Here is a 24,434-nt window from a genome sequence, read left to right on the forward strand (position 1 = left end):
GCGTTCTTTCTGTCTCCCCCATTACTATTCTGTCCTATTCTATCTATTTCTTTCTCTTCCTATTATTCCCATTCATATTCAAAGAGAGACAGAGAAAGAAAAGAGATATTAGAAATGAGCAATATTTCTCTCTGATATTCTCACACTCTGTATTCATTATCTCACTTTCCCTTTCTCTGTCTTTCTCTTTATTATATTTATTCTCTTATCGCTCCTATTTTTTCTTCTTCCCTGTTCCTCTTTTTTTAGCAAGAGAGAGAATCGCAGACTACAGTATGACATCAGGAGTCTTTTCACTCAGATGGTTTGGATGTCTCAAGTCTGCTCTCATTAAGTTAGCGCACTTTGGATGGCCAATCATTAAGGTCCTTTTTGATACTTAATTGCATTTCGTCCACTCAATTAGTCGTGTGACGGATGATGCCTTCAGTTTCAGAGCGGGAGAGTGAGTGAGAGTGAGAGTAAGTGAGAGAGAGACAGTCAGAGATAGAGCGAATGAGAGACGGAGAGAGGAGTGAGTGATAAGAGGGAGAAACAGAAGAGAGGTTAAGGGCTTAGGGAAGTTGAAATCAGACTGAAGGAGGGCAGAATGAGAAAAGTGTGTGAAAGTCTAATCATGCAGCATTTTGTAATCAGTTTTTGATGCCAGCATTGATTTTCCAGTTTAAACTAATAGTTAGCAGCAGCTCAGCTGAATCCATTTAAGCTACTCCTTATTGATTCAGCCTCTTCATTGATTCCCTCAAAGTGAGAGCATGACGCTCTGGAATCTCCAGTGACAAGCCAAGCACGACATCATCTAGAGGCAGTGATCTGAAGGGTCAGACTTTCGCTCCTCCTCTCAAACAAGAAACCACACCCACTTTTGTTAACCAAACCTCCGCGGGTGGTGTATGCAACCTCTGCAGCAACCCAACTTTAGATGTCATCAAAGTGTATTTAAGGTTGAAGACAGATTAACAAATTTTCTGGCTACTTTATTATAGATAGTTTTTAGGCTCAGTTCATTCAGCATTTTTTTTGACACAATCTTTTTCACTTGGTTCAGTTTTGTTTCATTCTTTCATTTATTTTCTGTAACCACTATTCCAGTTCAAGATTGCGCTGGGTCCGTATCCTACCTGGACTCAAGTCAGGAACACACCCTGGAGGGGCCAGTCCATCACAGGACAACACACACACACACACACATACACACATTCACTCACACACTCACACTTATGGACACTTGAGTACCCAATCCACCTACCAACGTGTGTTTTTGGACCGTGGGAGGGAACCGGAGCACCCGGAGGAAACCCACACCCCAAACTCCTCACAGATAGTCACTGGGAGCAGGGCTCGAACCCACAATTCCAGGACCCTGGAGCTGTGTGACAGCGACACTACCTGCTGCGCCACTGTGCCAACCTAGTTTGGTTTCATAAACTCTTAAAAAACATAGGTATTACAAAAAAATGTTCTTTGAGCAATGTCATAGAAGAACCACTTTGGGTTCCATAAAGAAACAAGTTTGCTAATGTGTTTAAATGGGCAAAAAAACTTAAGATTGAGTGATGAAGTTTTAAAACTATATAAAAAAGCATTTTTGACAAGGTTCTCCACACTCACACATCTCTTAAACAAAAAATTTTGTTTATGGAGTCAAAAGTGGTTCTTCTAAAGCATCGCTCAAAGAACCCTTTGTAGCATCTTAATTTTTAAGAGTACACTGCAATGGCTAGAATTCATTAAACCACACACACACACACACACAGAAAATCACACACAGTGTTTCATCATCGGTCAGACATTTTTTAGGCTTAAAAATGGACTGAGACCCCTTATATTCCCATGGTGTATGATTCTGTTGTCTGTTGTGAGTGTGGATACAGTTGCCTTAACTCACTCATATTTAGCAGACTGATGTTGTATATAGGCAGGACTCTATCCTGGCTACTGAAAAGGTACTCGCGACCGCTCTACCTCATCCCACTCTCACCTCGCAGATTGCGAATGAAGTCCTCCAGCATCATCTTGCGGTCAGGCTTGATGTTGGGGCTGTACATGTCTGTGTTGAGGAGGATGATGGCAAAGGCCAGGATGAAGATGGTGTCCGGGTTGTGAAACTGCTGCACTATGTCTGGGTTGCACATGCAGTAGCGCTGACTGGAAAGGAGGGAAAAAGAAAATGAGTGGGACGACTCTCACTTTACAAGACAGAAATGTGGGTTACAATGTGTTATTCAGTTATGTGATAGTTTTAATAAGTTGAAACAACACAGATGCTGAATGTGTAGATACTGATTTCTTTTTATTTTCATTTTGCATTGTACAATGTAATTTTGTCTTAGCGCAATTAGAGCTAAGAAAAAAAAGCCTAACTTAATTCATGTTTTTTTATGACTGGGTCATAACTGCAATTCAACCAATGCAGGTCACTAAGGACTGGCCTAAAAAATCAGAAACACTTTCCACAAGCTTTGTAATAATTCAAATGCTTCTATGGCTTGCTTGCTCTTATTATCAGGGGATAGTGACCAAAGATAAGCATGCTGGTAACCATCATTTAATGTGGCTGGTCATTCAAAAATCATTTGGTCTCAGTCCTTATTCCATTATTTGTTTCACACCAAAGTATGTGTGCACTGCTCCCACCAGTAACTAAAGAAACATCTGATTTGTCCACACCAACACCCCGAAAGGCTTTCTCATATGAACTGTGCCCAGAACTTCCAAAAAGAACAGAAGAAGTTGGATCACAACAAAACCAAAGACAGATGAAAGTAGAAATGTGGCTGGGAGCAGGTCCAGGCTGGAATTGGGATGTCTCCTTTCCTAATAACAAGCTGAAACCTTCATTTGTTCATTTTCTTCCCTGACTCAGCAGCTCCTGCACTGGAACCCTCATCTCGGCCTCTTGTCTAGTTCTGCTTTTGCCTGTAATGACCCGTCCCTGGCCGGCAGGCAGTGTTTCAGGTGTCTAAAAACATTAGATCAGACACTCTCAGCGCAGCCTGCCAGGGCAGCAGTATTTCTCTTGTGAGAACAGAACGACAGAGGAAGTGAGCGATGGACATCGACGTGTGGCTCATCTTCACTGGGGAAGTGCGGAGCTAATGGCTTTCGTATTTCTGCTCCACGTCCACACTTGTAAATCCCTCCATAGTCCTGTCGGGAATGTTTAAAGTCTATTGTCCACCTCTGGGACTCACTCTACCTGCGGCTATTACAGGACAGCCGTGCTGGAACTTGCAGAGGCAACTGGGCACTTGTTCTTTAAAGCAGCAGTTCATCAATTTTTTTTTTACAAAACCTTTTCGTGGATAGTTAATGCCACTGTGCTTCTGCTGGAGTCCCACAGTATAAGAGCTACAATAAAAATGCAATTACATGCAATTACTATTTTAAAAAATCACATTTTGAACAGTATTTACTAAGTTTGCACTTGAAAGTGACCTTTAAAATCCACCCCTATTTCATTCAATTTAACCCCTTAATCCTCTGAGGCTTCATCTCCTTTAAATTATTAAAATAATGCTCATGATGTGTGTATGTTCATACTTTCATGGTGAAATGGATCATCATTGGGAATGGAGCGTTCCTTGTGCTACCTCACTGATGGCAGAACTTTAAATCACGAAGCCTACAGCTCCGTGAAGCCCCAGAGTGTACAGAAGCTGTTTTGCTGCTGTGTTATTTTTACTGTGGAGGTGCTGAGGGGCACGTGCTAAAGTGAAAACTCTAATTTCAGAAAAATAACTCAGTGTTTCCAGGTATGAGCTCACCCCCAAGGCCTGTGTCCACTGAGCTAGATGATTGGAACCTACATCACTGAGGGCCAGATCCACACACACATTCACACACACATATACATGCACACATACACACGCACACATAAACACTCAGTCTTCTGTCTATGATTTCAGGGAACATTACACAGACATTCATTAATTTCATAGATACCTATCCGCACCGTAACCATTACTCCATAACTACTACTAAACCAACCATACCCTTACACTAAGAGAGAGAGAGAGAGAGAGAGAGAGAGAGAGAGAGAGAGAGAGAGAGAGAGAGAGAGAGAGAGAGAAATAAATGTCAAATCCTGTGGAGATACATATGAACCAAATAAATACAGCTCAGTATCAGCTGCGGTAGCATAAAGGCACAATCTTGTATTCTGTTATTATTATGATATGGATCCATCCTGGTTTGTTGCATGGTTCATTCAGATGAGAAGAACAGAAACACCAGAGTAATAGCAGCATAAAGCCATTCATCCTCAGCTTAAATCTTCTTTCCTCTTATTGTAATGAGAAATATGAGGAATATGAGTTGCTGCCAGTCGTATGCCCACTCATTTATTCCCTCGTTCATTAAGAGCTTCGGGCTCCATTGTTTTTCTCCTCTTATCCATTAATTCATCCCTCTTCATTTCCCCCATTTTTTGTGTGTAATATCAAAGGTAGCAGTGGGGGAGGCAGAAGAGACTGACTGGGTTAGGTTACGCAATCACAGTTATTTATAAACCAGCAGCACGCACACACACACACACACATGCACACACACACACACACACACACACACAAAGAACATTTTAAAATTCGTAGCATTACAAAACTAAATAAACTCAGTGAATGATATATTTTACAAATGCACCCTGTTGAGGGGGAAGTGACTTCTCCAAGCTTCCTAGGATTATTGCTCTTTGTTCACTTCAATTTAGCCAGTCGACTGAAGCGAATTGATGCTCTCCAAACCTGCAGCACTCACAGTCATCACAGGACACTTGCTCACCCCAAATTTCTTTTAAAAAGCAGTGTTTACGTAGGACTTTGGTCTCCCTTTGGCTGCAGTAACAGCTTCATCTCTCCTAAGAAGGCTTTACACTGGACATTGGAACATTTCTGTGACACTGCAATAATGCAATTACTGCAAAAATGTTATTTATGTGTTTGTTCCTTGTTTTATTTGTAAAATATTCTTCTTTTTTTCATTACTACTATGGGAGAAAGGGAGTTATGCATATATATATATATATATATATTTATCAGCTTAATATTCAGCTTTTAATTAAAAACAAATCATACTGAGATGTTATTAATGTGTTAACGTGATAAAACTGTCACATTCTTATTCTTAACCATCCATTCAAATGTGACACTGCTGCATTAATTAAATGACTAAATGACTAAAATTCAAGGAATGTTGATAAACGTCTCATGTAATCAGTTAAATGAGACAAAGCCCCCAGAGATTAAAGGGTTAAACACAGTGAAATAAGATCATTTTCAGAATCACTGAATAAATATATCCAGTGTGTAGCAGCTGTGGCCTGAGTGAGTTTTACTAAAAGCTGCATTAGAGCTCTGAGCCCCAGAGTTTCACAGCTTTCTGTTCTTATCTCAGCCTCACATACGTAAGTGTGATAGAGCAGCAGAACCAGGTGTGTGTGTGTGTGTGTGTGTGTGTGTGTGTGTGTGGTCTTACCTGAACGCCTCAATGAGCCGCTCCACTTTCTGAGCCTCTCCCTGCACTCGGATATGAGCCTGGAACTTTCTCAAAGCTTCATCCAGCTCCATCCCCAAAAAATCCATCTCATCCACAACACAGCTACATAGAGAGAGAGAGAGAGAGAGAGAGAGAGAGAGAGAGAGAGAGAGAGAGAGAGAGAGATGGAGAGAGAGAAGGATAGAGATATTTATACAGCCATGCAGCAACAAGAAAATTTGGAAACACTGAAAGCCAATGACAGAAAAAAGAGGGTTTCAGAAATTAACCAAAAAAAAAGGAGAGACAGAGCAGGGGTTTGGGAGGTAAAAAGAGAGACATAAAAGAGGGATAGCAACAGAAAGAGAGATTTAGAAAGGCAGACTTATTAAATAAACACAGCACACAAAGCGTTTCACTGTTTATAAAAGTAAAAATTTGGTCCATGTGTGATTACAATTTGTTTAATGATGTATTGGCAAAAATAATACAATAGTGACCGTATGAGTTCAGGTTATAATATGAGAGGCTTCTATTTTTCCTCATGTTCCTCTGTATACAGCTGCATTATTGTATCGATACTACTCAAAAATATTTTTTACTTAATTGTTTTTCACTTGAAATAAAGAATTCTCATATTGAAAATGGTATGTTGCACTTAAATCTAAACATTAGATAGAGTTGTACTTATTCCACCAAGGGGGGGCGGGGGGGGGGGGGTGAACTGAAGCCCTAATGTATCAGACCTTACTGTGGGGGAAAACCAGAGCACGCCAAACTTCTTACAGACAGTGACCCATGACAACCTTGTGGTTTAAACAGACCATGACTAGCGTGTGTGTATGTGAAGTGAGTTCAAGCAGGTGTAAATGTGAGTGTATTTGTGTATGTGTGTGTGTGTGTGAGTGTGTTTGTCTTTGTGTGCACAGGCTGATTAGAACATGCTGGGAGCGTTACACAGGTCTACACACTCCTCCAGATGGAGAGCTGTTTGTTCTGACGTAAAAGTGACAAGCAGAACACCAGCTTTCTTCTGTAAACAAGACTGGTGTACACTCACACACACTCCCAGGAGAGGGGATTTAAACTATCCTATATGTTTTAAATATACTTAACTGTGCATTAAATACATATGCCTCTATGTGATATTTAATGTCCAGTCAAAACAAAACCAAGTTATTCATATTTTTAATTTCTAAAGAGATATGGTCCACTTCAATAACAAAGTAGTCATTTCTTGGGTCCAATCATCTTGAGTTATAGTCTGCGAGAGTTTGGTGTGTTCTCCCTGTGTCAGCATGGGTTTCCTCCCTCAGTCCAAAAGCATGTGTTGGTAGGTGGAGCAGCTGTGTGAAATTGCTGACTGATATGCGTGTGCATGTGTGAGTGACTGGGTGAATGTGTGTGATGCCCTGTGATGGAGTGTCCAGGGAATGTTCCTGTATTGTGCCCAGTGAGGTAGGCTCCTGATCCACTGCTGCAGAAAATGATCACTAAATCTGCTGTGTTTACTTGGATCAGGAAAAAATAAGTTCTAAGACTGAGTTTTGGACGTGTGAAAAATATTTCTGCAGATGTCTAAAAGTTTCTAAAAACCAATACATATCAAATACTGAAAAGGTTATTTATTATGCACTTTATGGACTTTATTCACTATATGGACTTATATTCTAAACTTATTTTCTAAGCAAAATGCTTTGGACAAATTGCTACATGGAGCTTTTTAAAAACCATGTTCAATATTCAGGTTTGTTTTGTTTTTAAAGGTGTCAATCGATATATAAAAATGTAATTGCACTAATCACAATTACATTCTGTGATTAATCATGAATCAAGTTAAAATGCAAGTGTTTCCATGTTTTTTTGTTTGTTTTTTGTTTTTTTTAGAAGGGAGATCAAACAAATAAATGATGAATGTGTAGAGTGTTATGCACAAAAAACTGTTTAGAGGAAACCATTCTTTTTAGGTTATTACAATGTTGTGAGGTATTTCAAGATGTTGTGGCCAAATATGGTAAAATGTTTAATTTGTGTTAAAAAAAGGATATGTTAAACTTTCCAAAATCATTTAATACGTTTAAACGTTAACAAGTTAATGTTGACAGCACTAGGGTTTTTGTTCTGTCCAGGGCTTCTTTTGTTCCCAAATATCTGGTGGTAAACTAATCTCATGGTCAGCCTGGAGAATACACTAGAGTTCACACTCTCCAGTAGCCACACACACCTCATAAATCCCTATCACACTCCTGCGCCCAAAAACAGATGCCCCTGCTTCCCCGGGTGGAGCTAAGAAGCAAATTTCTGTAGCCAGACTACACTCAGCACTTTACTCGATGTAGCGCAGCCAGAGCTGCCTCAGCCTTCCAGGAAATCTCCTGCTTCTGGGCTTTGCTGCTGACTTTTGGCTCAACTAGGGCTTAGCGTTTAAAAAAAAATAAAAAATAAAAAGGCAATGGAGCCAATCAGATGTTCAGACACAGAGGCTTTGAGTGTGGATGCCCTGATCAAGCTCAGAACTACTGAAGAATTTAGTTTTATCTGAACGAGATTAAAGATGAAATCTGTGATTTTAATCCAGTATGAATCTGTAGAGTGTGTAGTTTTTTACAGTCTGACAAAGACAAAGAGACTGTTTCCACAGCAGGATGGGAGCCAAGAAAAGGCAGTCCTCTACAACCACAGCAATCTTATACATACCAACCACTGTACACTCTTAAAAATCAAGATTATTAAAGGAAATGATTCTATATAGAACCCTGGACACTTAAATAAATTTTTGCATGATTAAAGGGTTCTTCAGACTGATGGTTCTATAGGGCACCTTTTAGAGAATGGTTCTATATGGCACCCAAAAAGGTTATTCTATTGTTCCATTGTGGAATCATCATTGTTACATGTCGATAGACCGATATCACTTATAGGAATCAGACAGACCTAAAGCCTCTTATAAAAGAGGTTTAAAAACCAAGAAAAAGGATGAGACTTGAGCTCAATACGAGGAAAACAAAGGAAAGTGCTTCCCTTAGATCTTTTATTTACAACTGCCAACAACTATGACACAGACTAGTACTTGCAGAAGTACTGTCCACATGGTCAGCAGGAGTCAAAACTGAGGAGTTTCAATAGCTCCAAAGAGCTTTCAGACTGGATAGGATCATCATTTCACTCAAAACTTTAATTAGTCAGTATGAGGCCTTCTTGGAAAGTTTAGTGCTTGAACTCAACGGGATAAATAAGGCATGCTGCTGAGCTCTTTTCAGAAATGCCTTTGTTTTCATTGTCGAGCAGTAAAAATTCACATCAAAGACTCCCAACTGTGTTGGGAAAAGAGGAAGAAAGAAGTTACGCTAATGGATTTTGTTTACAGGCATCTCAGGGATATTAAATTGACCTACATTAATTTCATGGAGACACATCTTAACCTTAACCATAGACTGTCAGAAAAACGGTCACTGTGGATGTATTTGTATTGTATTCTATTATAATTGTAGATTTTAAAATTGCATCAATTTCAGACATCCCAATTTCATCTCCAGGATTTATATTATTGTCTTTTATTCCACACAGTTCTATAATGAAAGAATACAAATATTTACCTCTCCGTCTTGTGAGGAGAATGTAAAGCACATTTAGGAGGGAACAAACTAGACTTTAACACCACTGCTGTACGTTTAAATGTAATTAAAACTACATCATGCCTAACACTCACGAGTAGAAATGCACCGATTGGAATGTTTTTGGCCGATTCCGATTTCCGTTTTTTTTTGTTTGTTTGTTTTTTTTTTTTAACAAATGACTGCTCAATTCCAATGAATTATTATTAATGACAACATACAGAAACCTTTCTGTTCAACTTTTCATTTAATAGAAACATTTAGCTCTCAGAATAAAACTGCACTAATATGACAAATGTTGTCTTTGAAAACCTACACTTTACTGATTTAATTTGCTGGGACCAGCTTGCATTCCAAGACAAATCCCAGAATGTGAGTGTGTAAATAAGAGCTGCGTCAAACAACATGACTAAAACTTGGGGCACACACACTCACACAAACTCACACAGTACATGTCCAAACTCAGTCCCATATTTCCCACTGTTTCCCCAAACTACTATTACTGTTCAGTGTTTTAAAAAAGTGTCAAATAACAAATGGATGGCTCTTTAAAAAACTTGCCCCATCCATGATTCTTTTGAAAGAGGGAAAAGAAGTCACTTTGAAGCGTTTCTCAATTACAATTTAATCTGCTTTTTATGGAGTGCGCCGTGACACACACACTCACACACACACACACACACACACACACAGTAAAATGGCAGTGCGTTTTTATGTTTTTATCCGCCACCTCAGAGTCGAAATGTGCAGAGCCGAGCCGTTATGTTCTCTAAAAGAGCAATCAAGAAGCTCTCTGTGGCTCTGATATTAAAGGGCTCTGTGGATTGAGGACAGTTCAGCTGCTTTCTCCCCACCACTGCTCTCCCCAACTCACAAAGATCATGCTATTGCTTTCTTCACGTTTTCTCTTTCTGTTCCCTCTCACTGTCTCTCTTCATTTCTCCAGAGAGAAGGATTTAATTGAAGCACACAGGCCAGCGTTTGTGCGTGTGTGTGTGTGTGTGTGAGAGGGAAAGAGAGGGGTGGGGGGAGCATGGGGCCGGGGGTGTTGGTGGTGGGTGGGGATCTGCTTGGACAATCACTGTCACAGTAAAGACAGTATTAACAGAATTAGATGAAAGTGTTCGACAGTGCGAAGGTCTTAGGCACTAATGATTATTATTATGTTTTGTGACTCATACTTTAATGAATTTTCAGTGTTTAACAAAGACACATTGAACTTGACTAACACACACAAACAAACAAACAAACCACCACATCAATGGGTTTAAACATATAACTACAAATTATTGCCAGTCATACTCCTCACAGAGACCCCAACAACAACCAAAAACAGAGAATAAATAAAAAAATAAATGTACTAAATGTATTATAAATACATACATAGAGCCTAAAAAGTGACACACCATTAACAATGCATATAATGATCTATCTATGTTAGTATTTCCCCCCTATTTCTGATAAAATTTATACATGCTTTCCCATATCCTAAAGTACATCTATGCTTTGGCCAGTTCACTGAGACACTCTTGTACCAATGAGTACCAATGATGCACAATCTGTTTAATATGGATTCAGTCAGCGATGGTCCAGTGTGCTGGACTTTAGAGCAGTAATGCAAAGCAGGTACCAAGCTACCTTCCCCACCTTACAGTTTTTCACAGTTCTGTAGTTGCATACACACATCCATTTTTACACACACAGCATTGGAGGCTTAACAGTGTGGTTGCAGTGCATCATTTCCTCACTGCAGTCTTTGTGTGTGTGTGTGTGTGTGTGTGTGTGTGTGTGTGTGTGTGTGTGTGTGTGTGTGTGTGTGTGTGATGAGCTCAGCTGTTGTTGGAGAAGATCTCATTAAAAGATGCAATAGCTTTGACAAAAACAAACCTAAATGAATATCTCCATTTTACACACAGAAGATTCCCTCTGCCCCTCTCTTTTTTCCTTCTCTATTCTAGTCTCACTAGATTTTCTCTATCTCTCTATCCTTCACACTCTCTGTAGCTCCATCTCTCAATTTCACTCTCGCTCTCAATCCCCCCCTCTCTATGCCTTTATCCCTAACTCTCTCTGTCACTCATTCCCTCTATCTCCTCACAACTCTCTTTATTTCCTTCTCTCTTTGTTTAACTTTTCTTTGCATATTTGTTCCTCTCTCACTCATGTCTCATTCTTTCATTCTTGTCTCAAGCTGATGTGTTAGTTTTAATCACTCACTCCAGTACGTCTCTGTTGAAGGGTTTCTTGCTGTTTCCAAGGAATTCTCCAATCATCTGCCTGCTCAGCCCCTTCCTCTGCAGCAGGAAATGAGCCACACCTATGGGTGTGTCCGGAATAAACCCACGAGAGATGAGGAACTGCAGACCTTTATCTGGATTACTGAGAGAGAGAGAGAGAGAGAGAGAGAGAGAGAGAGAGAGAGAGAGAGAGAGAGAGAGAGAGAGAGAGAGAGAGATGGGATATTAATATTCCTAATTCTTACAGTAGGATTCTGTAATCAGTGCACTGCCTCATTAGCTTCATAATGCATTAAGAGTGACTAACTGTGTAAAATGACTGTGGACATTATTGGTGCTAAGAAATACAAGGTGTTATAATATGAGGACTGTAGAATTACAGCAATGAGGAAAACCATAGCCTTATTTTCTGAAACATAGTGATGCAATCAATGTAAACCACTAAAACACGTACGTTGGTTCCACATTAATAAAACATATGACACAATATAAACACAGTTACTGCCAGTTTCATTGATTCCTGTGTTGTAAATGTGCTGACCGGTTTTCTTCCACCTGCCAGAAATGTGTTGTTAGGTGGGTGGGCTGTGTGAAATTGCTCGTAGCTTTGAGTGACTGAATGAGTGTGATGCCACGTGATAGACTAGCGGCCTGTCCAGGGTGTGTTCCTGCCTTCCAGAGCCGGACCACTCTATACACTCACTACGCACCCTGCGTAGGGCCCCACAAATTAACGAAGGTCCCCTCATCTCTCCTTCAGGTCAAGTTAAAGAAGACGAAGCAGAATCTTCATTCTGGATATGAAAAGAGGAGAAAAAAAAAGACTCCAAAAAAAAAGGAGGGAGCATTCTAGAGGAGAGTCAGGTGCAACTGTCACAAAATATTAAAATTTCTGCTCACAGAGTTCAGGTAGGAGGGCCCCATACAACATTTTGCTTAGGGCCCCAGGAAGTCTGGACCAACTCTGCTGCCTTCTGACTAATGATTCACCAGACACTGGAGCATATGCCTCAGTAAAATGTGGCGGTGCCCCTCTATAATAATATAAAAAACATTTCAACTCCTCATAAGTTCCTAATTTTAACAGTGATTTCTGGCCTGAAGAAACTGAATGTATTGTTTGTGTTATTATGATAATACAAATAGACAACAACTAAAGATAGAGGTTCAGCTCCCAGCTCAGACAGTTACACCACACTTTGCTAATAAGTGTCCGCCTAAAATGTCCATAGTGACTCCTAAAAGGACATCTGTAACATAATTCCTAGACAGAAGAAATGTAAAAAGCTGATGTAAATAATATAAATAAATAAATAATTAAATAAATAAGTAATATATAAAATAGGGCGGCACGCTGGTGCAGCAGGTAGTGTCGCAGTCACACAGCTCCAGGGGCCTGGAGGTTGTGGGTTCGATTCCTGCTCCGGGTGACTGTCTGTGAGGAGTTGGTGTGTTCTCCCCGTGTCTGCGTGGGTTTCCTCCGGGTGCTCTGGATTCCTCCCACAGTCCAAAAACACACGTTGGTAGGTGGATTGGTGACTCAAAAAGTGTCCGTAAGTGTGAATGTGTGTGTGTTGCCCTGTGAAGGACTGGCGCACCCTCCTGGGTGTATTCCTGCCTTGCGCCCAATGATTCCAGGTAGGCTCTGGACCCACCGCGACCCTGAACTGGATAAGCGGTTACAACAGATAATGAATGAATGACTGAATAAATAAAATAAAACTCATGCTACTAGCCCTTATGGTTCAGCTTTGATGCTGGTGTCTGTTAAAAAAAATCACTGTCTAGTAGATAATATATATATATATATATATATATATATATATATATATATATATATATATATATATATATATATATATACATATATAAATAAAGAAAGCTGTTATTGTTCTCCTCAAATGTTGAGCAGGGACTGTTTTCCCATTCTAGCTTCCATTCTCCCAGCTGCACTGAGCGTAAAAGAAGGGAAATAAATCATCATGTTGGCTTTTATGAAGAATATTTGTTACCATTGCAGAGCTCTTTTGAGTCAAGTAAATGTATAGTATCTCTGTTTAGCCTCAGCTCTAAACTCAGCTTCATTAATCATCATTATACTTTAAAGAGAAGTAAAACATCAGCAGAATTCAGAGCCCCCTGACTCAAGCGCACACAGAAGCCCCTCTTAGTGCAGGTCTGATTTTCCCTGCTTTATTTTTCTGTACAGTTACAGCAGTGAGATCATTGTGTTAGGCTTCAAGCCTTTATCTGTCATTCTGCATTTCTTTTGTTCTTTGCAAAGCGTGACTGCCAGCCATGATGAAGCACTTCTGCCTCATCTGGGTATTTATAGCATAGAGAGAGAGAGAGAGAGAGAGAGAGAGAGAGAGAGAGAGAGAGAGAGAGAGAGAGAAGAAAGTGGCCACTGCGGCTCTGCTCTCATCCTCTGTCTTACATTGCAACTGTTACATAAGCAAAACTGATAACAAACAGAGAGAACGGGGAAGAAACTCATGCAGAGGCAGTGCTGAATGGACAGCTCTTTCCATCCACAAACAGTTGGCATGTCATTCTTCCTGTATATGCTAATATTATAAGCCTTGCATTATGGCTACTACAGTTATTCATAGCGGTGATGAAAAATAGCTATTGTCATGGTTATTTACCATTTTGGCATAAGGATCATTGATATTCTTCCAGTCCTCTTTCTAAGAGTAGAAACTGAGCCTGATGGATACATCCATATATAGATTGTGTGTTACACATTGGTGGTTTTAGTGGTCTATGAGGTCTTGCATTGTAGTTACGGAAAACGAGCCCCATTTTCTGTGTAGCTTTGAATAATTCTAACTGGCAGTGTACTAAATGCTGTAAATAAACGTGCTATTCATGAATTACCAATAAAAACTATATGATTATAAATACCATATTTCAATAAATAATTCTACAGTTAGGGGCGGCACGGTGGTGCAGCAGGGAGTGTCGCAGTCACACAGCTCCAGGGACCTGGAGGTTGTGGGTTCGAATCCCGCTCCGGGTGACTGTCTGTGAGGAGTTGGTGTGTTCTCCCCGTGTCCGCATGGGTTTCCTCCCACAGTCCAAAAACACATGTTGGTAGGTGGATTGGCGACTCAAAAAGTGTCCGTAGGTGTGAGTGAATGTGTCTGTGTTGCCCTGTGAAGGACTAACACACCCTCCAGGGTGTATTCACACGTTGCCCCCAATGATTCCAGGTAGGCACTGAACCCACCGCGACCTTGAATTGGATAAGCGGTTACAGATAATGAATGAATAAATTCTATAGTTAGCATTAATTTGAGGAAGGGTCTGCATTCTACATTAATCAATATATTCCTTTCATTAGTATATATTTTAACTCACTCTTTGTCCACAATAAGAACAGCAGTGTTTTAAAGCTCTGTAGTGTCCCATATCCAGAAATTCACAGACTGGACAAAAACCAATGGATTTACACATCATCTCTGTTAGGTGCTTCTATCCAACAATCCCGTTTTCATTACTAGGATTTACCACTTACGAAAAGCGGTTTTTCACAAGCAACGGGCAGTGGGGGTCTGCTTCTCACAGCCCCTTGCTGACACTTTATGGAGAGAATGTTCAGTACAGAGCCAGAAAAATGGTAGTGCATTTTTTACTCTGATCAGATACATTTGCCCTGTAATCATTCAGTGAAATGTTGAGAGAATATATTCATGCTTTAAGGAGTGGGTTAGATATTTGCTGGCTTTGCAGAATGGAAAGTACCGTAATAAAATAGCACTGGTTCTAATATATTATAAGTAAATGGAACCAAGTTTTTTCCAGGAGACTTTGAAGCATTTCTATTGGTCCAATCTAAATGAGATTGACAATTTTTTATTTTTTAGTAAATACAAGCTTTTTTCTAACACCGCTAGCAAGATACTGTTTTTAAATATATATTCAGCTGTTCTAATCTGAACTGGAGTGTCTGATTACCAACCTAAATATTCTAGGATACTCTTTGTTAAAATATTGGGGACACCTGCTAGTTCTGTTAGAAGTGACCTTATTTTTAGGTCAACAGTGATAGTAACATGGCAGTAAACAGAATGTTCCAACACCACATGCTGATTTATTTTAGTATCATAAACATAAAAAAACACAGCATATTCTCAGAGGGCAAACGTGAATCAAGGAGACAAAGATATTACCTCTTACTAGAAATCAATATCTAATATCTATGGCAGTTGCTATGGTATTTTGGGTAGATTTTAAGGTGTCCCAGGTGGTTGTGAAGCTGTTGCCAAGTGGTTGTTGAGGAACTGCATTCTATCCTACAATTGGTTTGTTGGTTGTTACTAGGGTATTTGTTTCATTGTGTCACATAATTGATACACAATCTTTTGCAAATCATCAGTAAACAATTGCTTGCTATGTACAATATGTACAGCCAATCAATATGCTGTATAAAAGCACATATCTCATAATCAGATCGAACAATCTGGAGCTGAAATGATGACTATATCGGGAACACTAAATAAATAAATAAATATCAGATAGACAAATGGCAATCCAAAAATGAAGGATGCTATGAACAACATAGCATTATATAGTTAGATTTTTAGTATGACCAATATGAACATGTACTCAAACTAACTAGAGCGTTAACTGCACCTGGAACCTGAAACTTAGAGGGGAAAATGTGTCAGGTGAAAAACAACTTCTGTCTACACTTTTGTTCATTTGATCCTTCATCCCTCAGAGAGCTATCTAATAAACTTCACTGGCACTAATACAGTAATGGAATGGCACTTTAGATGACACTGGGGAGTCCTCTGGGGGTAAAGGACAAGTCAAAGTGAACGAAGGCTTATTAAAACCAGTACAGAAACAGGTGGAAAGACTCTGAATGTATTACCGTTGATGTGTTAGGTGTGCTGTGGTTCAAATAGTCTCCGATGTCCTCTATGTCTCCTCTGAACAAAACACACACACACACACACGTACCCTCTCTCCGCTCCCTGCCCTTTCTTAATTAGCTATTAAGGGAAAGAGCATGCAGCCCCTCTATTCAGCCCCTTAATCCCAGCCTATCTGTCCCAGCACTGTCTCAACCCAGAGCACACACACCTGCTCCATCACATGAATTAGACTGAAGAAATAAACTGCTGGAACTAATAAGAGTCTCTCTCTCTCTCGCTCTCTCTCTCTCTCACACACACACACACACACAAACACACAGACACGCCCCCCTCCCTCCCTTTCTCTCTCTCTCTCTCTCTCTCTCTCTCTCTATTTCTGTCTCTCTCTGTGTGTGCCAAACATCAGTTTACTCTGATTAAAATGTAGCTTATGCTTATCTCTCTGAGTGCATGAAGTGAAACATTCTGGAGAATGACAGAGATAAAGTTTACTTCCCGCGCCTTCAGTTATTTTCAAACTTTCACAAACATGGAAAGTGCTGTGTCAGAAGTGCATGTGATGCCCCAGACATTGGAGCGAAGGAAGCATTGCTTGAGGGCATTTCAGCCATATACACATCATCTGTTTTTTTTTCAGGGAACTCTTTTGTATTTTCTGCCTAGCTGGCAAAACCAGCAGAAAAATAAACAAGAAAGAAGCCACGCGGTCCCACACAGTTGGGCACAGCATGGCACAACTTAAAGCAATGAAGCTGATATTCTACAGTAAACTGAGACATAGACATGGGATATTCCCACTGATGGTCAATTTCCCTGGACATTATATTCTCATAGTAGAAAGCATAATATTCCATGTTCTTATAAGTGTACTATATTATATATGTGAAATTAGATCTGTATTAATATGGCATTAATATACACTGACAAATATGACATGTTGCTTTTTTATTACTTTATATCCATCCATTATCTGTAACCGCTTATCCAATTTAGGGTCGCGGGGGAATACACCCTGGAGTGGATGCCAGTCCTTCACAGGGCAACACAGAAACACACACATTCACTCACACACACACCTACGGACACTTTCGAGTCGCCAATCCACCTGCAACGTGTGTTTTTGGACTGTGGGAGGAAACCGGAGCACCCGGAGGAAACCCACGCGGACACAGGGAGAACACACCAACTCCTCACAGACAGTCACCCGGAGCGGGAATCGAACCCACAACCTCCAGGCCCCTGGAGCTGTGTGACTGCGCCACCGTGCCGCCACTATTACTTTATAACATATTTTAAAAAGCTTGGTTTAGTCAGACTTTAATTTGTAGGGCAAACTCAGGCTTTTGGCGTTCACCTCCATGCTCACTGAAGCAACTGTAAACACTTGAGTATGTGGCTGACTGTATGGAGGGATGCAGTATCAGATTTTCATAAGAGTTCCCACAAATCAGTGGTACAGTGCAAACTGGAAATGATCTAATGACTAAATCCAGAAAAAGAAAAAACAGGAATGAAAAAAATGTCTCAAAGCAAAAAATAAATACAGCCAGCATTACACATTCTTCTGAGATGGGAAATAAATAAGCAGAAGGAGAAGAAGAGCTTATTTGAATGACATAAGCATCAGAGCAATTGCGAACAGATGCTCTTAGCCTGTGCCTCATGACTCAGCGTGGCCTGTGAAGACCCCTCCTCTCGGCCTGTACTCAACATTCATTTAAAAAGGTAAGAGGGCTGTTGTAGTTGGGAAGCACGTGTTGGAAATAATGGAGCAGAAAAATTGACTTGAAGCAGGAAAGAGAGAGAGAGATCTGGACATAAGGCCGGCGGGAGAACAGGGAAACTGCTTTGTCATTTGCAAACTTTTTCAGCTGCATTCCCTCGATGGCCATTTCCACAGCGGTGGGAAAACTTTTTAATTACTATGGCAAGATTAAGGTCCTCACTTTGGCAGAATGACTAATGAGAAATCGGGCTTTGAACCACTCCATCTCGAGCTGACCTCTGGTCAGTGCACTGTTGATTGAGGGCTGGAGCTTAGGAAGACAACTGGGTTCTTTCCATAACCAACAGTAGCACACAAAAGAAAAGCACAGCAACTGAAACAACTGCATGGATTTTTGGTGGATTGTTAATTATAAATCTGTTTAATATAACTGTCTTTTTTGTTAATATCAAAATAGAGGTGTCCATTTCATTTCCCAGTCATCCTTTTCAGGGTCACAGTGGTTTAGTCTCCCAAGGGAGTCTGGTATCTATCGCCAAGATGGCCAAAAACAGCCTACTACTGCTGAAAAAGGAATCTGACTGACACGCAAAAGGACCAATCACAAAGTCTGTTTTGGCATGATATGTGGAGGCAGTCTTCCACATCGGAACAGTACCAGAGTCCGTACAAAACTATACACTCAAGTGCGTATACACGGAGGTACAGATCAGCCAGTCAGAATACAACTGGCAGAATACTGACAGCAACACCAGCGTAACATACTGAAAATATCAGACTCGCCATCTACTTGTGGGCAGAGCATTTGTAGCTGACACTACAGAGTCTCTGAGTGTACACAAAGTCACAGGGAGTAAGGCAAGAACACACCTTGGAAGGTGCACCAGTCCATCACAGGACAACACACACTCATGCATTCACTCAGAAACACTTGTGAATAACCAACATGCTTTTGAACTGTGGGATTAAACTTCAGCAGTGTGACAATGACTCCGCTTGCTGCACCACAGTACCACACACAGGCAAACAAAAACGTCTAGTAAAATGTTTATTGATCACAGTATGTATTTATAACAATTGAATAATTAGTTAAATTACATATACTTTTGTAAAATATATAGATTTAAGCTTATTTCACTTCCTAAGGTATCATTTTGGCACTGTACACCAGACATGCTAGAATCTGTTTTCCTAATCGGTTTAAGTTATGAATGGGATAAGGCATTATAAGAATGAATGAAGAAATTGTGACCACAGATTAAAAATATATGGACAGAGTTTACAAATGGTTACCTCAGAATAGATCTCTGTACAGAGTACATACCGAACGGACTGGAAGGATTCTGAAATGCTTTTGTGCACAGGTTTACAAGCACAGAATAAGTAGGGATTGTTTGTGTGCGAGAGTGTGTTGGAATCACTGAAGGCACAAGGACTGACCAGATGATTCAGTGGCCTCTTACTTAATTTGGCGCTTAACGATTCATAACACATCGATGCTGCCTCTTACTCTTCACTCCATTTATCCTCACAAAGGCAATTATGGTGCCTTTTCCTCCATGGGCCCTTTGATCAATGTCTATATCTATTTATACCCAATATCTGAGTCTACCCATGGGTTGTGTAATCTGTTAATAACATGCTTGTTTATGCCGTGAATGTTCAGGTGCAGACTCATATTCTAGTGTTTCTGAGAAGATTACCATAATTGCCTTCATGCATGAGCTTGTGTTCTTTGAGTGTAAACCCACGTAATCTTGTCATAATCTGGCAGACAAACAAAAATAGATTGTGAAGAATTTCAGGTTCATCTCTGATGAATGTAAAAAAAAAAGAATAAGGCTGGGAGGATAAGCTTGAAACATCATAACATCATGAAAACATCTTAGACCAGTATGCCATAAAACTTGATAAAAGCATTCTCCAATATCTCCAAACATGCTGAAAGTAATATTTAATCATTTGTCACTTCAGAATGAGTGTTGTACAATCTGAATGATCTTCAGGGGCAGTATTAAAGAGGTTGGAGACTGTGTTCTGTCTCTTTACAGGGAGATGGGTGGTGTATATATCTTTCATCATGTAGTAATGTGGTTGACTCTTTAGGTTATTTATTTATCTATTTATTATTTGAAGTGTCACTAAGCAATGAAAATGTGCACATATTGTATTTTTTAATCATTGCTTAAAGATTGCTGCAAACAGATTTTAAAATGTTTATGAACATGTTAAACTTGATGTTGTGTGTGCAAGTAAACACACTCAGATATTTTTTTTTCCATTGTCCAGATGCAATCAGTGCTAACTTGCTTCGTTTTATTATTTTTTTTTAAATCTTGTGAAATTTCAGACATTCCTGAATTTGAATTTAATTCGACAGATAGAAACCTGTCTGCAGACATTCAAGTGTTCTTGCTAATCTTCAGTAATACAGACGCAAACCAAGCATGTGATGAGAGGAGCCATATTCGGACAGAGACTAGGCTATTTTTGGAGGTTCAGGCAAACTCAAGGTGACAGGCATTAGGGAGGGGGTGTTAGCCACAGCTGGAGACATGTTGATGGGTGGTGAGTTTGTGTGTGTGTGTGTGTATGCTTAAAAAGTCAGCAAAGTCTTTGGGTTTAGGAATAGTCTCCCTAAATATGCTCAGGACAACTATAAAGATCTGGTTTAAGGACACATGGAGGGGACATAGACAAATGCTGTTAAAGGGGCACTCTGGTCAAAAGAAAACAATAAAACTGTGTGTGTGTGTGTGTGTGTGTGTGTGTGTGTGTGTATGTGTGTGTGTGTGGCTTGTGTGTGTGTGTGTGTGTGTGTGTGTGGTGTGTGTTTGTACCTTGTGTGGATGTATATTCCTTAATTCTGTTATTTGTATGGATATTGTTCAGGGAGCAGATCAACAAAAAATACTTGATTACAAAAGAAAGAGTAAAAATTAAAAAATTGCAGGCATGCCTGGAGCTGTGCTCCAATTTCACACTTAATACTAATTCTACATATTGCACTTCACAGATTATAAAGCTAAAACTACTACGCACAGACAGTGACCGTAAGGTTAGACAGAGGGACATGAATCTTATATGAAAAGTGACTTTCATTTTGTGCTGAATAAAGACAAAATTTTTGTTGGCTTTTTTTTATTTATTTTTTTTATGATGAATGAAATAAACATAACATGGTCAGTATTAACTAGTATTGTGATAGCTGTGTTGCTAGGGTGACTATGGCTAGAACTAGTGTTGCCAACCGTCCCGTAAAATACGGAATCATCCTGTATTTGGACACTAAAAGATGCATCCCCTTTTTGAATCGATACATGGTTATGGTGATGGTTTGAGACAGAAACACTAGACGCTCTCTCAGCCGCAGCACTGGGCAGATTCTCTACAGCTCCTAAACAAAGAACGCGCTTGTCATTGGTCGTCACCTTTATTTAGCCAATCAGCAGCCAATGGAGTCACAGTCCCTCCTACAGGGGCTTGTTGCTGCGGCGTTGAGAGCAGCAGGTCAGTGCTAAAAACTGGAAATGTAAAGCTCTAGAACTTAGAACTTATGTTAGCATCATGTCCCCATTTTCTATGTATATTTATATTTTCTATGAACATATCTGGTACCAGTCATCCTCTCCAAATATACTGTTGTGTTTGTATTCGCCTGTTTGACCTCTACGTCAACAAATAAAAGAGAAATTAAAATCATGTTCTTTATTCATGTTGTATCAAAAATATTAGCAGCATAAAATTATGAACTCTGACCAACTGATAAGGCTGATTACATATAACACATCAAACCCTAGTTTAACACCACAAAGCCCACAAAGTGAGACTGCAACAGTGAGAGTAAAAAGAACTTGAAACTCATATATAAGATCAGTAACAAACTGAAGTTACTTTATGGAATTCCACACTGAAAAAGCTGAGACATAACCAGTGCTACGTTAGAAGTGCTCTAGGTAAAAAGGTAAAGGGCAAAAGGCTGAAAGTACTCACATATTAAAGAGGTTGAGGCCGATGCGGTAGAGGCGCTTGCGCATGACGTCTGTGGAGAGGGTGGGGGACTTGCAGCTGGCAGGGTTCTCACAGTGGTAACGGGGTAGACTGAGCATCATGGTCTGCAAGGCTTCTTTGGACGAGGCCTCGGAGGCGGATCGGGCAGACGTAGATGTGCTGCTGCTGCTCATCTGCTCTGAGCTATTGTCTGCCGGGTCTGACTCGCTGCGCTTGGCCTCTAAAATCTCCACACTGGGGGCTACTGGAGTCCCCACCACCTCAGCTGGAGGCATAGTCTCTACACCTGTCTCTGCTGGGGGTGCCACCTCTGGCCCTGGAACCTCATTTTTGTCCAGAGAAAGAGGTGGCAGATCCTCTGCAAATACCTCCTCACTTGGTGGTGGTGCTGGGAAATCACCATCTGGAACTTCCCCAGAATCCGTCTCTGGTGGTGGGGGAACTAGCTCCTGAGGAGGCTGTGCAGGCTGCTCTTGTTGCCTTGCTTCTTCCACTGGAGACAGCTTGGCACTCTCATTCACTGCGGCCCCCTGCTGAACGCAGTTTCCAAGAGACACTGAGGTGGAGGACTCCATGACTGAGGAGGACATGCGGAAGTTCTGACTATCTATCTGGACTGTCACGTCCCGAAAAGCCATCATCAACTTGCTGGCACTCCGGGGCACATTCTCAGAGTTGTCCCCATGGACCAGACCACTCTGGAGAACAGCTTGATCTGTGGGACCAACTTCTCCAATAGTCCCAGCCACTGCCGGCTTGCCCCCTGCAGCACTGAAAGCCTCAGAGCTGAACTGGTAGGTACCAGCCTCTTGCAAGGAACACATGGTCTTCAGGCTCCAGTTGCTGAGAGCATCATCAATGGACTTGGCCAGAGATTGCACCTGTTCAGTGAAAGAGTCCTCCAGGTCAGTGAGGGTGCCTCCTACAGTCGCAGGGAGTGAAGGGGAGCGGACCAGGGGTATACCCGCCATGGAACAGCCTTCGGCCAGCGCCCGCTCAGCTGAAAATCCTTCTGTGTTTTGCACACGCACCTTGCGCAGAGATATACGACGTGGCAGACGACTCTCCAACAGAGAGTTGCGGATCTTCTCAAAGTTCTTGCTGAGCTGGTACTGGCGGAAGGCCGTCTGAATCTTGCAGGCGGCACGTCGGGAGATGAGGTGGCCTCCGTATTTGTGCTCTAACATTTCGATCTGTGTGAAAAGGAAGAGAGGAGGGGAAAAAAGAAAGATAGGTTATACTGGGCGATGTGAAGACACGCATGAGCTGATGCTGACATGATAAGGACAATGAGCAAGAAGCATGAAATTAAATCAACAAGAAGAACCGAGTAGAATCTGCTAAGTACTGTGACATGCTGATCATTAACCAAGTCTAAAATGAGAAATACATTCAGTTCCACAACAACAGTACATCAAAACACATGGACTGTAAATAACCACAGCAATTCTGAACAGCAGTTTTGAAAAGGAAATGAAGCAGGTTTGAAATAGTTGATGATGGATGAAATGATTCAGGATGTAGTGAATGTTAAAATGATTATCAATCTAAAACTGAAAGATTACTCCAACTAAGGCTAATGATGTCAGGGATTAACATCAGGTAAGCAGTCACATTAGACACCACATGCTGATCAGTTACTTAAAGACGTTTTTCACAGTTGGAATTTTATATTAAATTTAGAAGCTCTCAGGTCTCTTTTCATGCTCAAAAGCAGTCTACTCTGTTTATGAAGTCCCAGTGTCAGTAAATGGCTAAAAATTCAATGTGTCTCAATTGAGTATGTTGAAAAACATGAACTGAGATGAGGTTCTTGCTCTATTCCTGCTCCATAGGTGGGTAATATTGACTTGTTTCTGCCATTTTGCATTACTTATGGCAGAAATGTCTCCAAATGTCTCTGTAAACAGAGCAAAAGTACTGCAAAACTTAACAACTCGAGTTACAAATTGCTTTCTGTGGTAGTTAAAACAGTAAGTAAAACCTACAAAAGTTAAACTTCAACCATGTACAAACAGTATTTTTTTTCCCTTAAACATACTGTTGCAACTTAAAAGACGTGGAAATCCTGAATATAAACAAAGCAGAGAGAACTGCAGTATCCTCAAATCCTGGTCATTCCCTTTAAAATCAGTGACAATGCTTAGACTGCACGTTTTGATTAATGGAATATAAAATATAAAAATTATCATAAAAATTAAAAATCAGGAAATTCCTGCAGAGATTATTTTTCAAGTAACATAACAGCTGTTATACTGACACCTAGTGACCTGGATGTGTCAGAGACTCTGTAATAAACCTGTTTCCAAGTGAACAGCACTCTTCAAAGAGCTTAAACACTTTCATTTAATGATAATTGAATAATAAAAATGAAATAACTTCAAAGAAACCCTAATAAATAATAAATATTAATTTTCACATTTCAAACATTGTATAGTCAATAAATATTTTTTGCTCATGTCAATATTTCAAATACTCAGAAATGCTC

General features: G+C 40.3%; 1 protein-coding gene across 2 annotated transcripts in view; it reads right to left on the minus strand.

Annotated features, from left to right (window-relative positions):
- Positions 1 to 24,434, minus strand: part of iqsec3a (IQ motif and Sec7 domain ArfGEF 3a) — a 149,887-nt gene that overhangs the window by 32,519 nt on the left and 92,934 nt on the right. For both annotated transcript variants that reach the window (XM_066667077.1, XM_066667075.1), the window contains exons 4-7: positions 21,929 to 23,139; positions 11,304 to 11,465; positions 5,473 to 5,595; positions 1,982 to 2,148 (exon numbers count right to left, since the gene is read on the minus strand). In XM_066667077.1, coding sequence (XP_066523174.1) covers positions 1,982 to 2,148; positions 5,473 to 5,595; positions 11,304 to 11,465; positions 21,929 to 23,139 — 1,663 coding nt within the window. The remainder of the gene's footprint in view (positions 1 to 1,981; positions 2,149 to 5,472; positions 5,596 to 11,303; positions 11,466 to 21,928; positions 23,140 to 24,434) is intronic.

The sequence above is a fragment of the Hoplias malabaricus genome, chromosome 4, assembly GCF_029633855.1.
Source record: "Hoplias malabaricus isolate fHopMal1 chromosome 4, fHopMal1.hap1, whole genome shotgun sequence".
Lineage (NCBI taxonomy): Eukaryota > Metazoa > Chordata > Actinopteri > Characiformes > Erythrinidae > Hoplias > Hoplias malabaricus.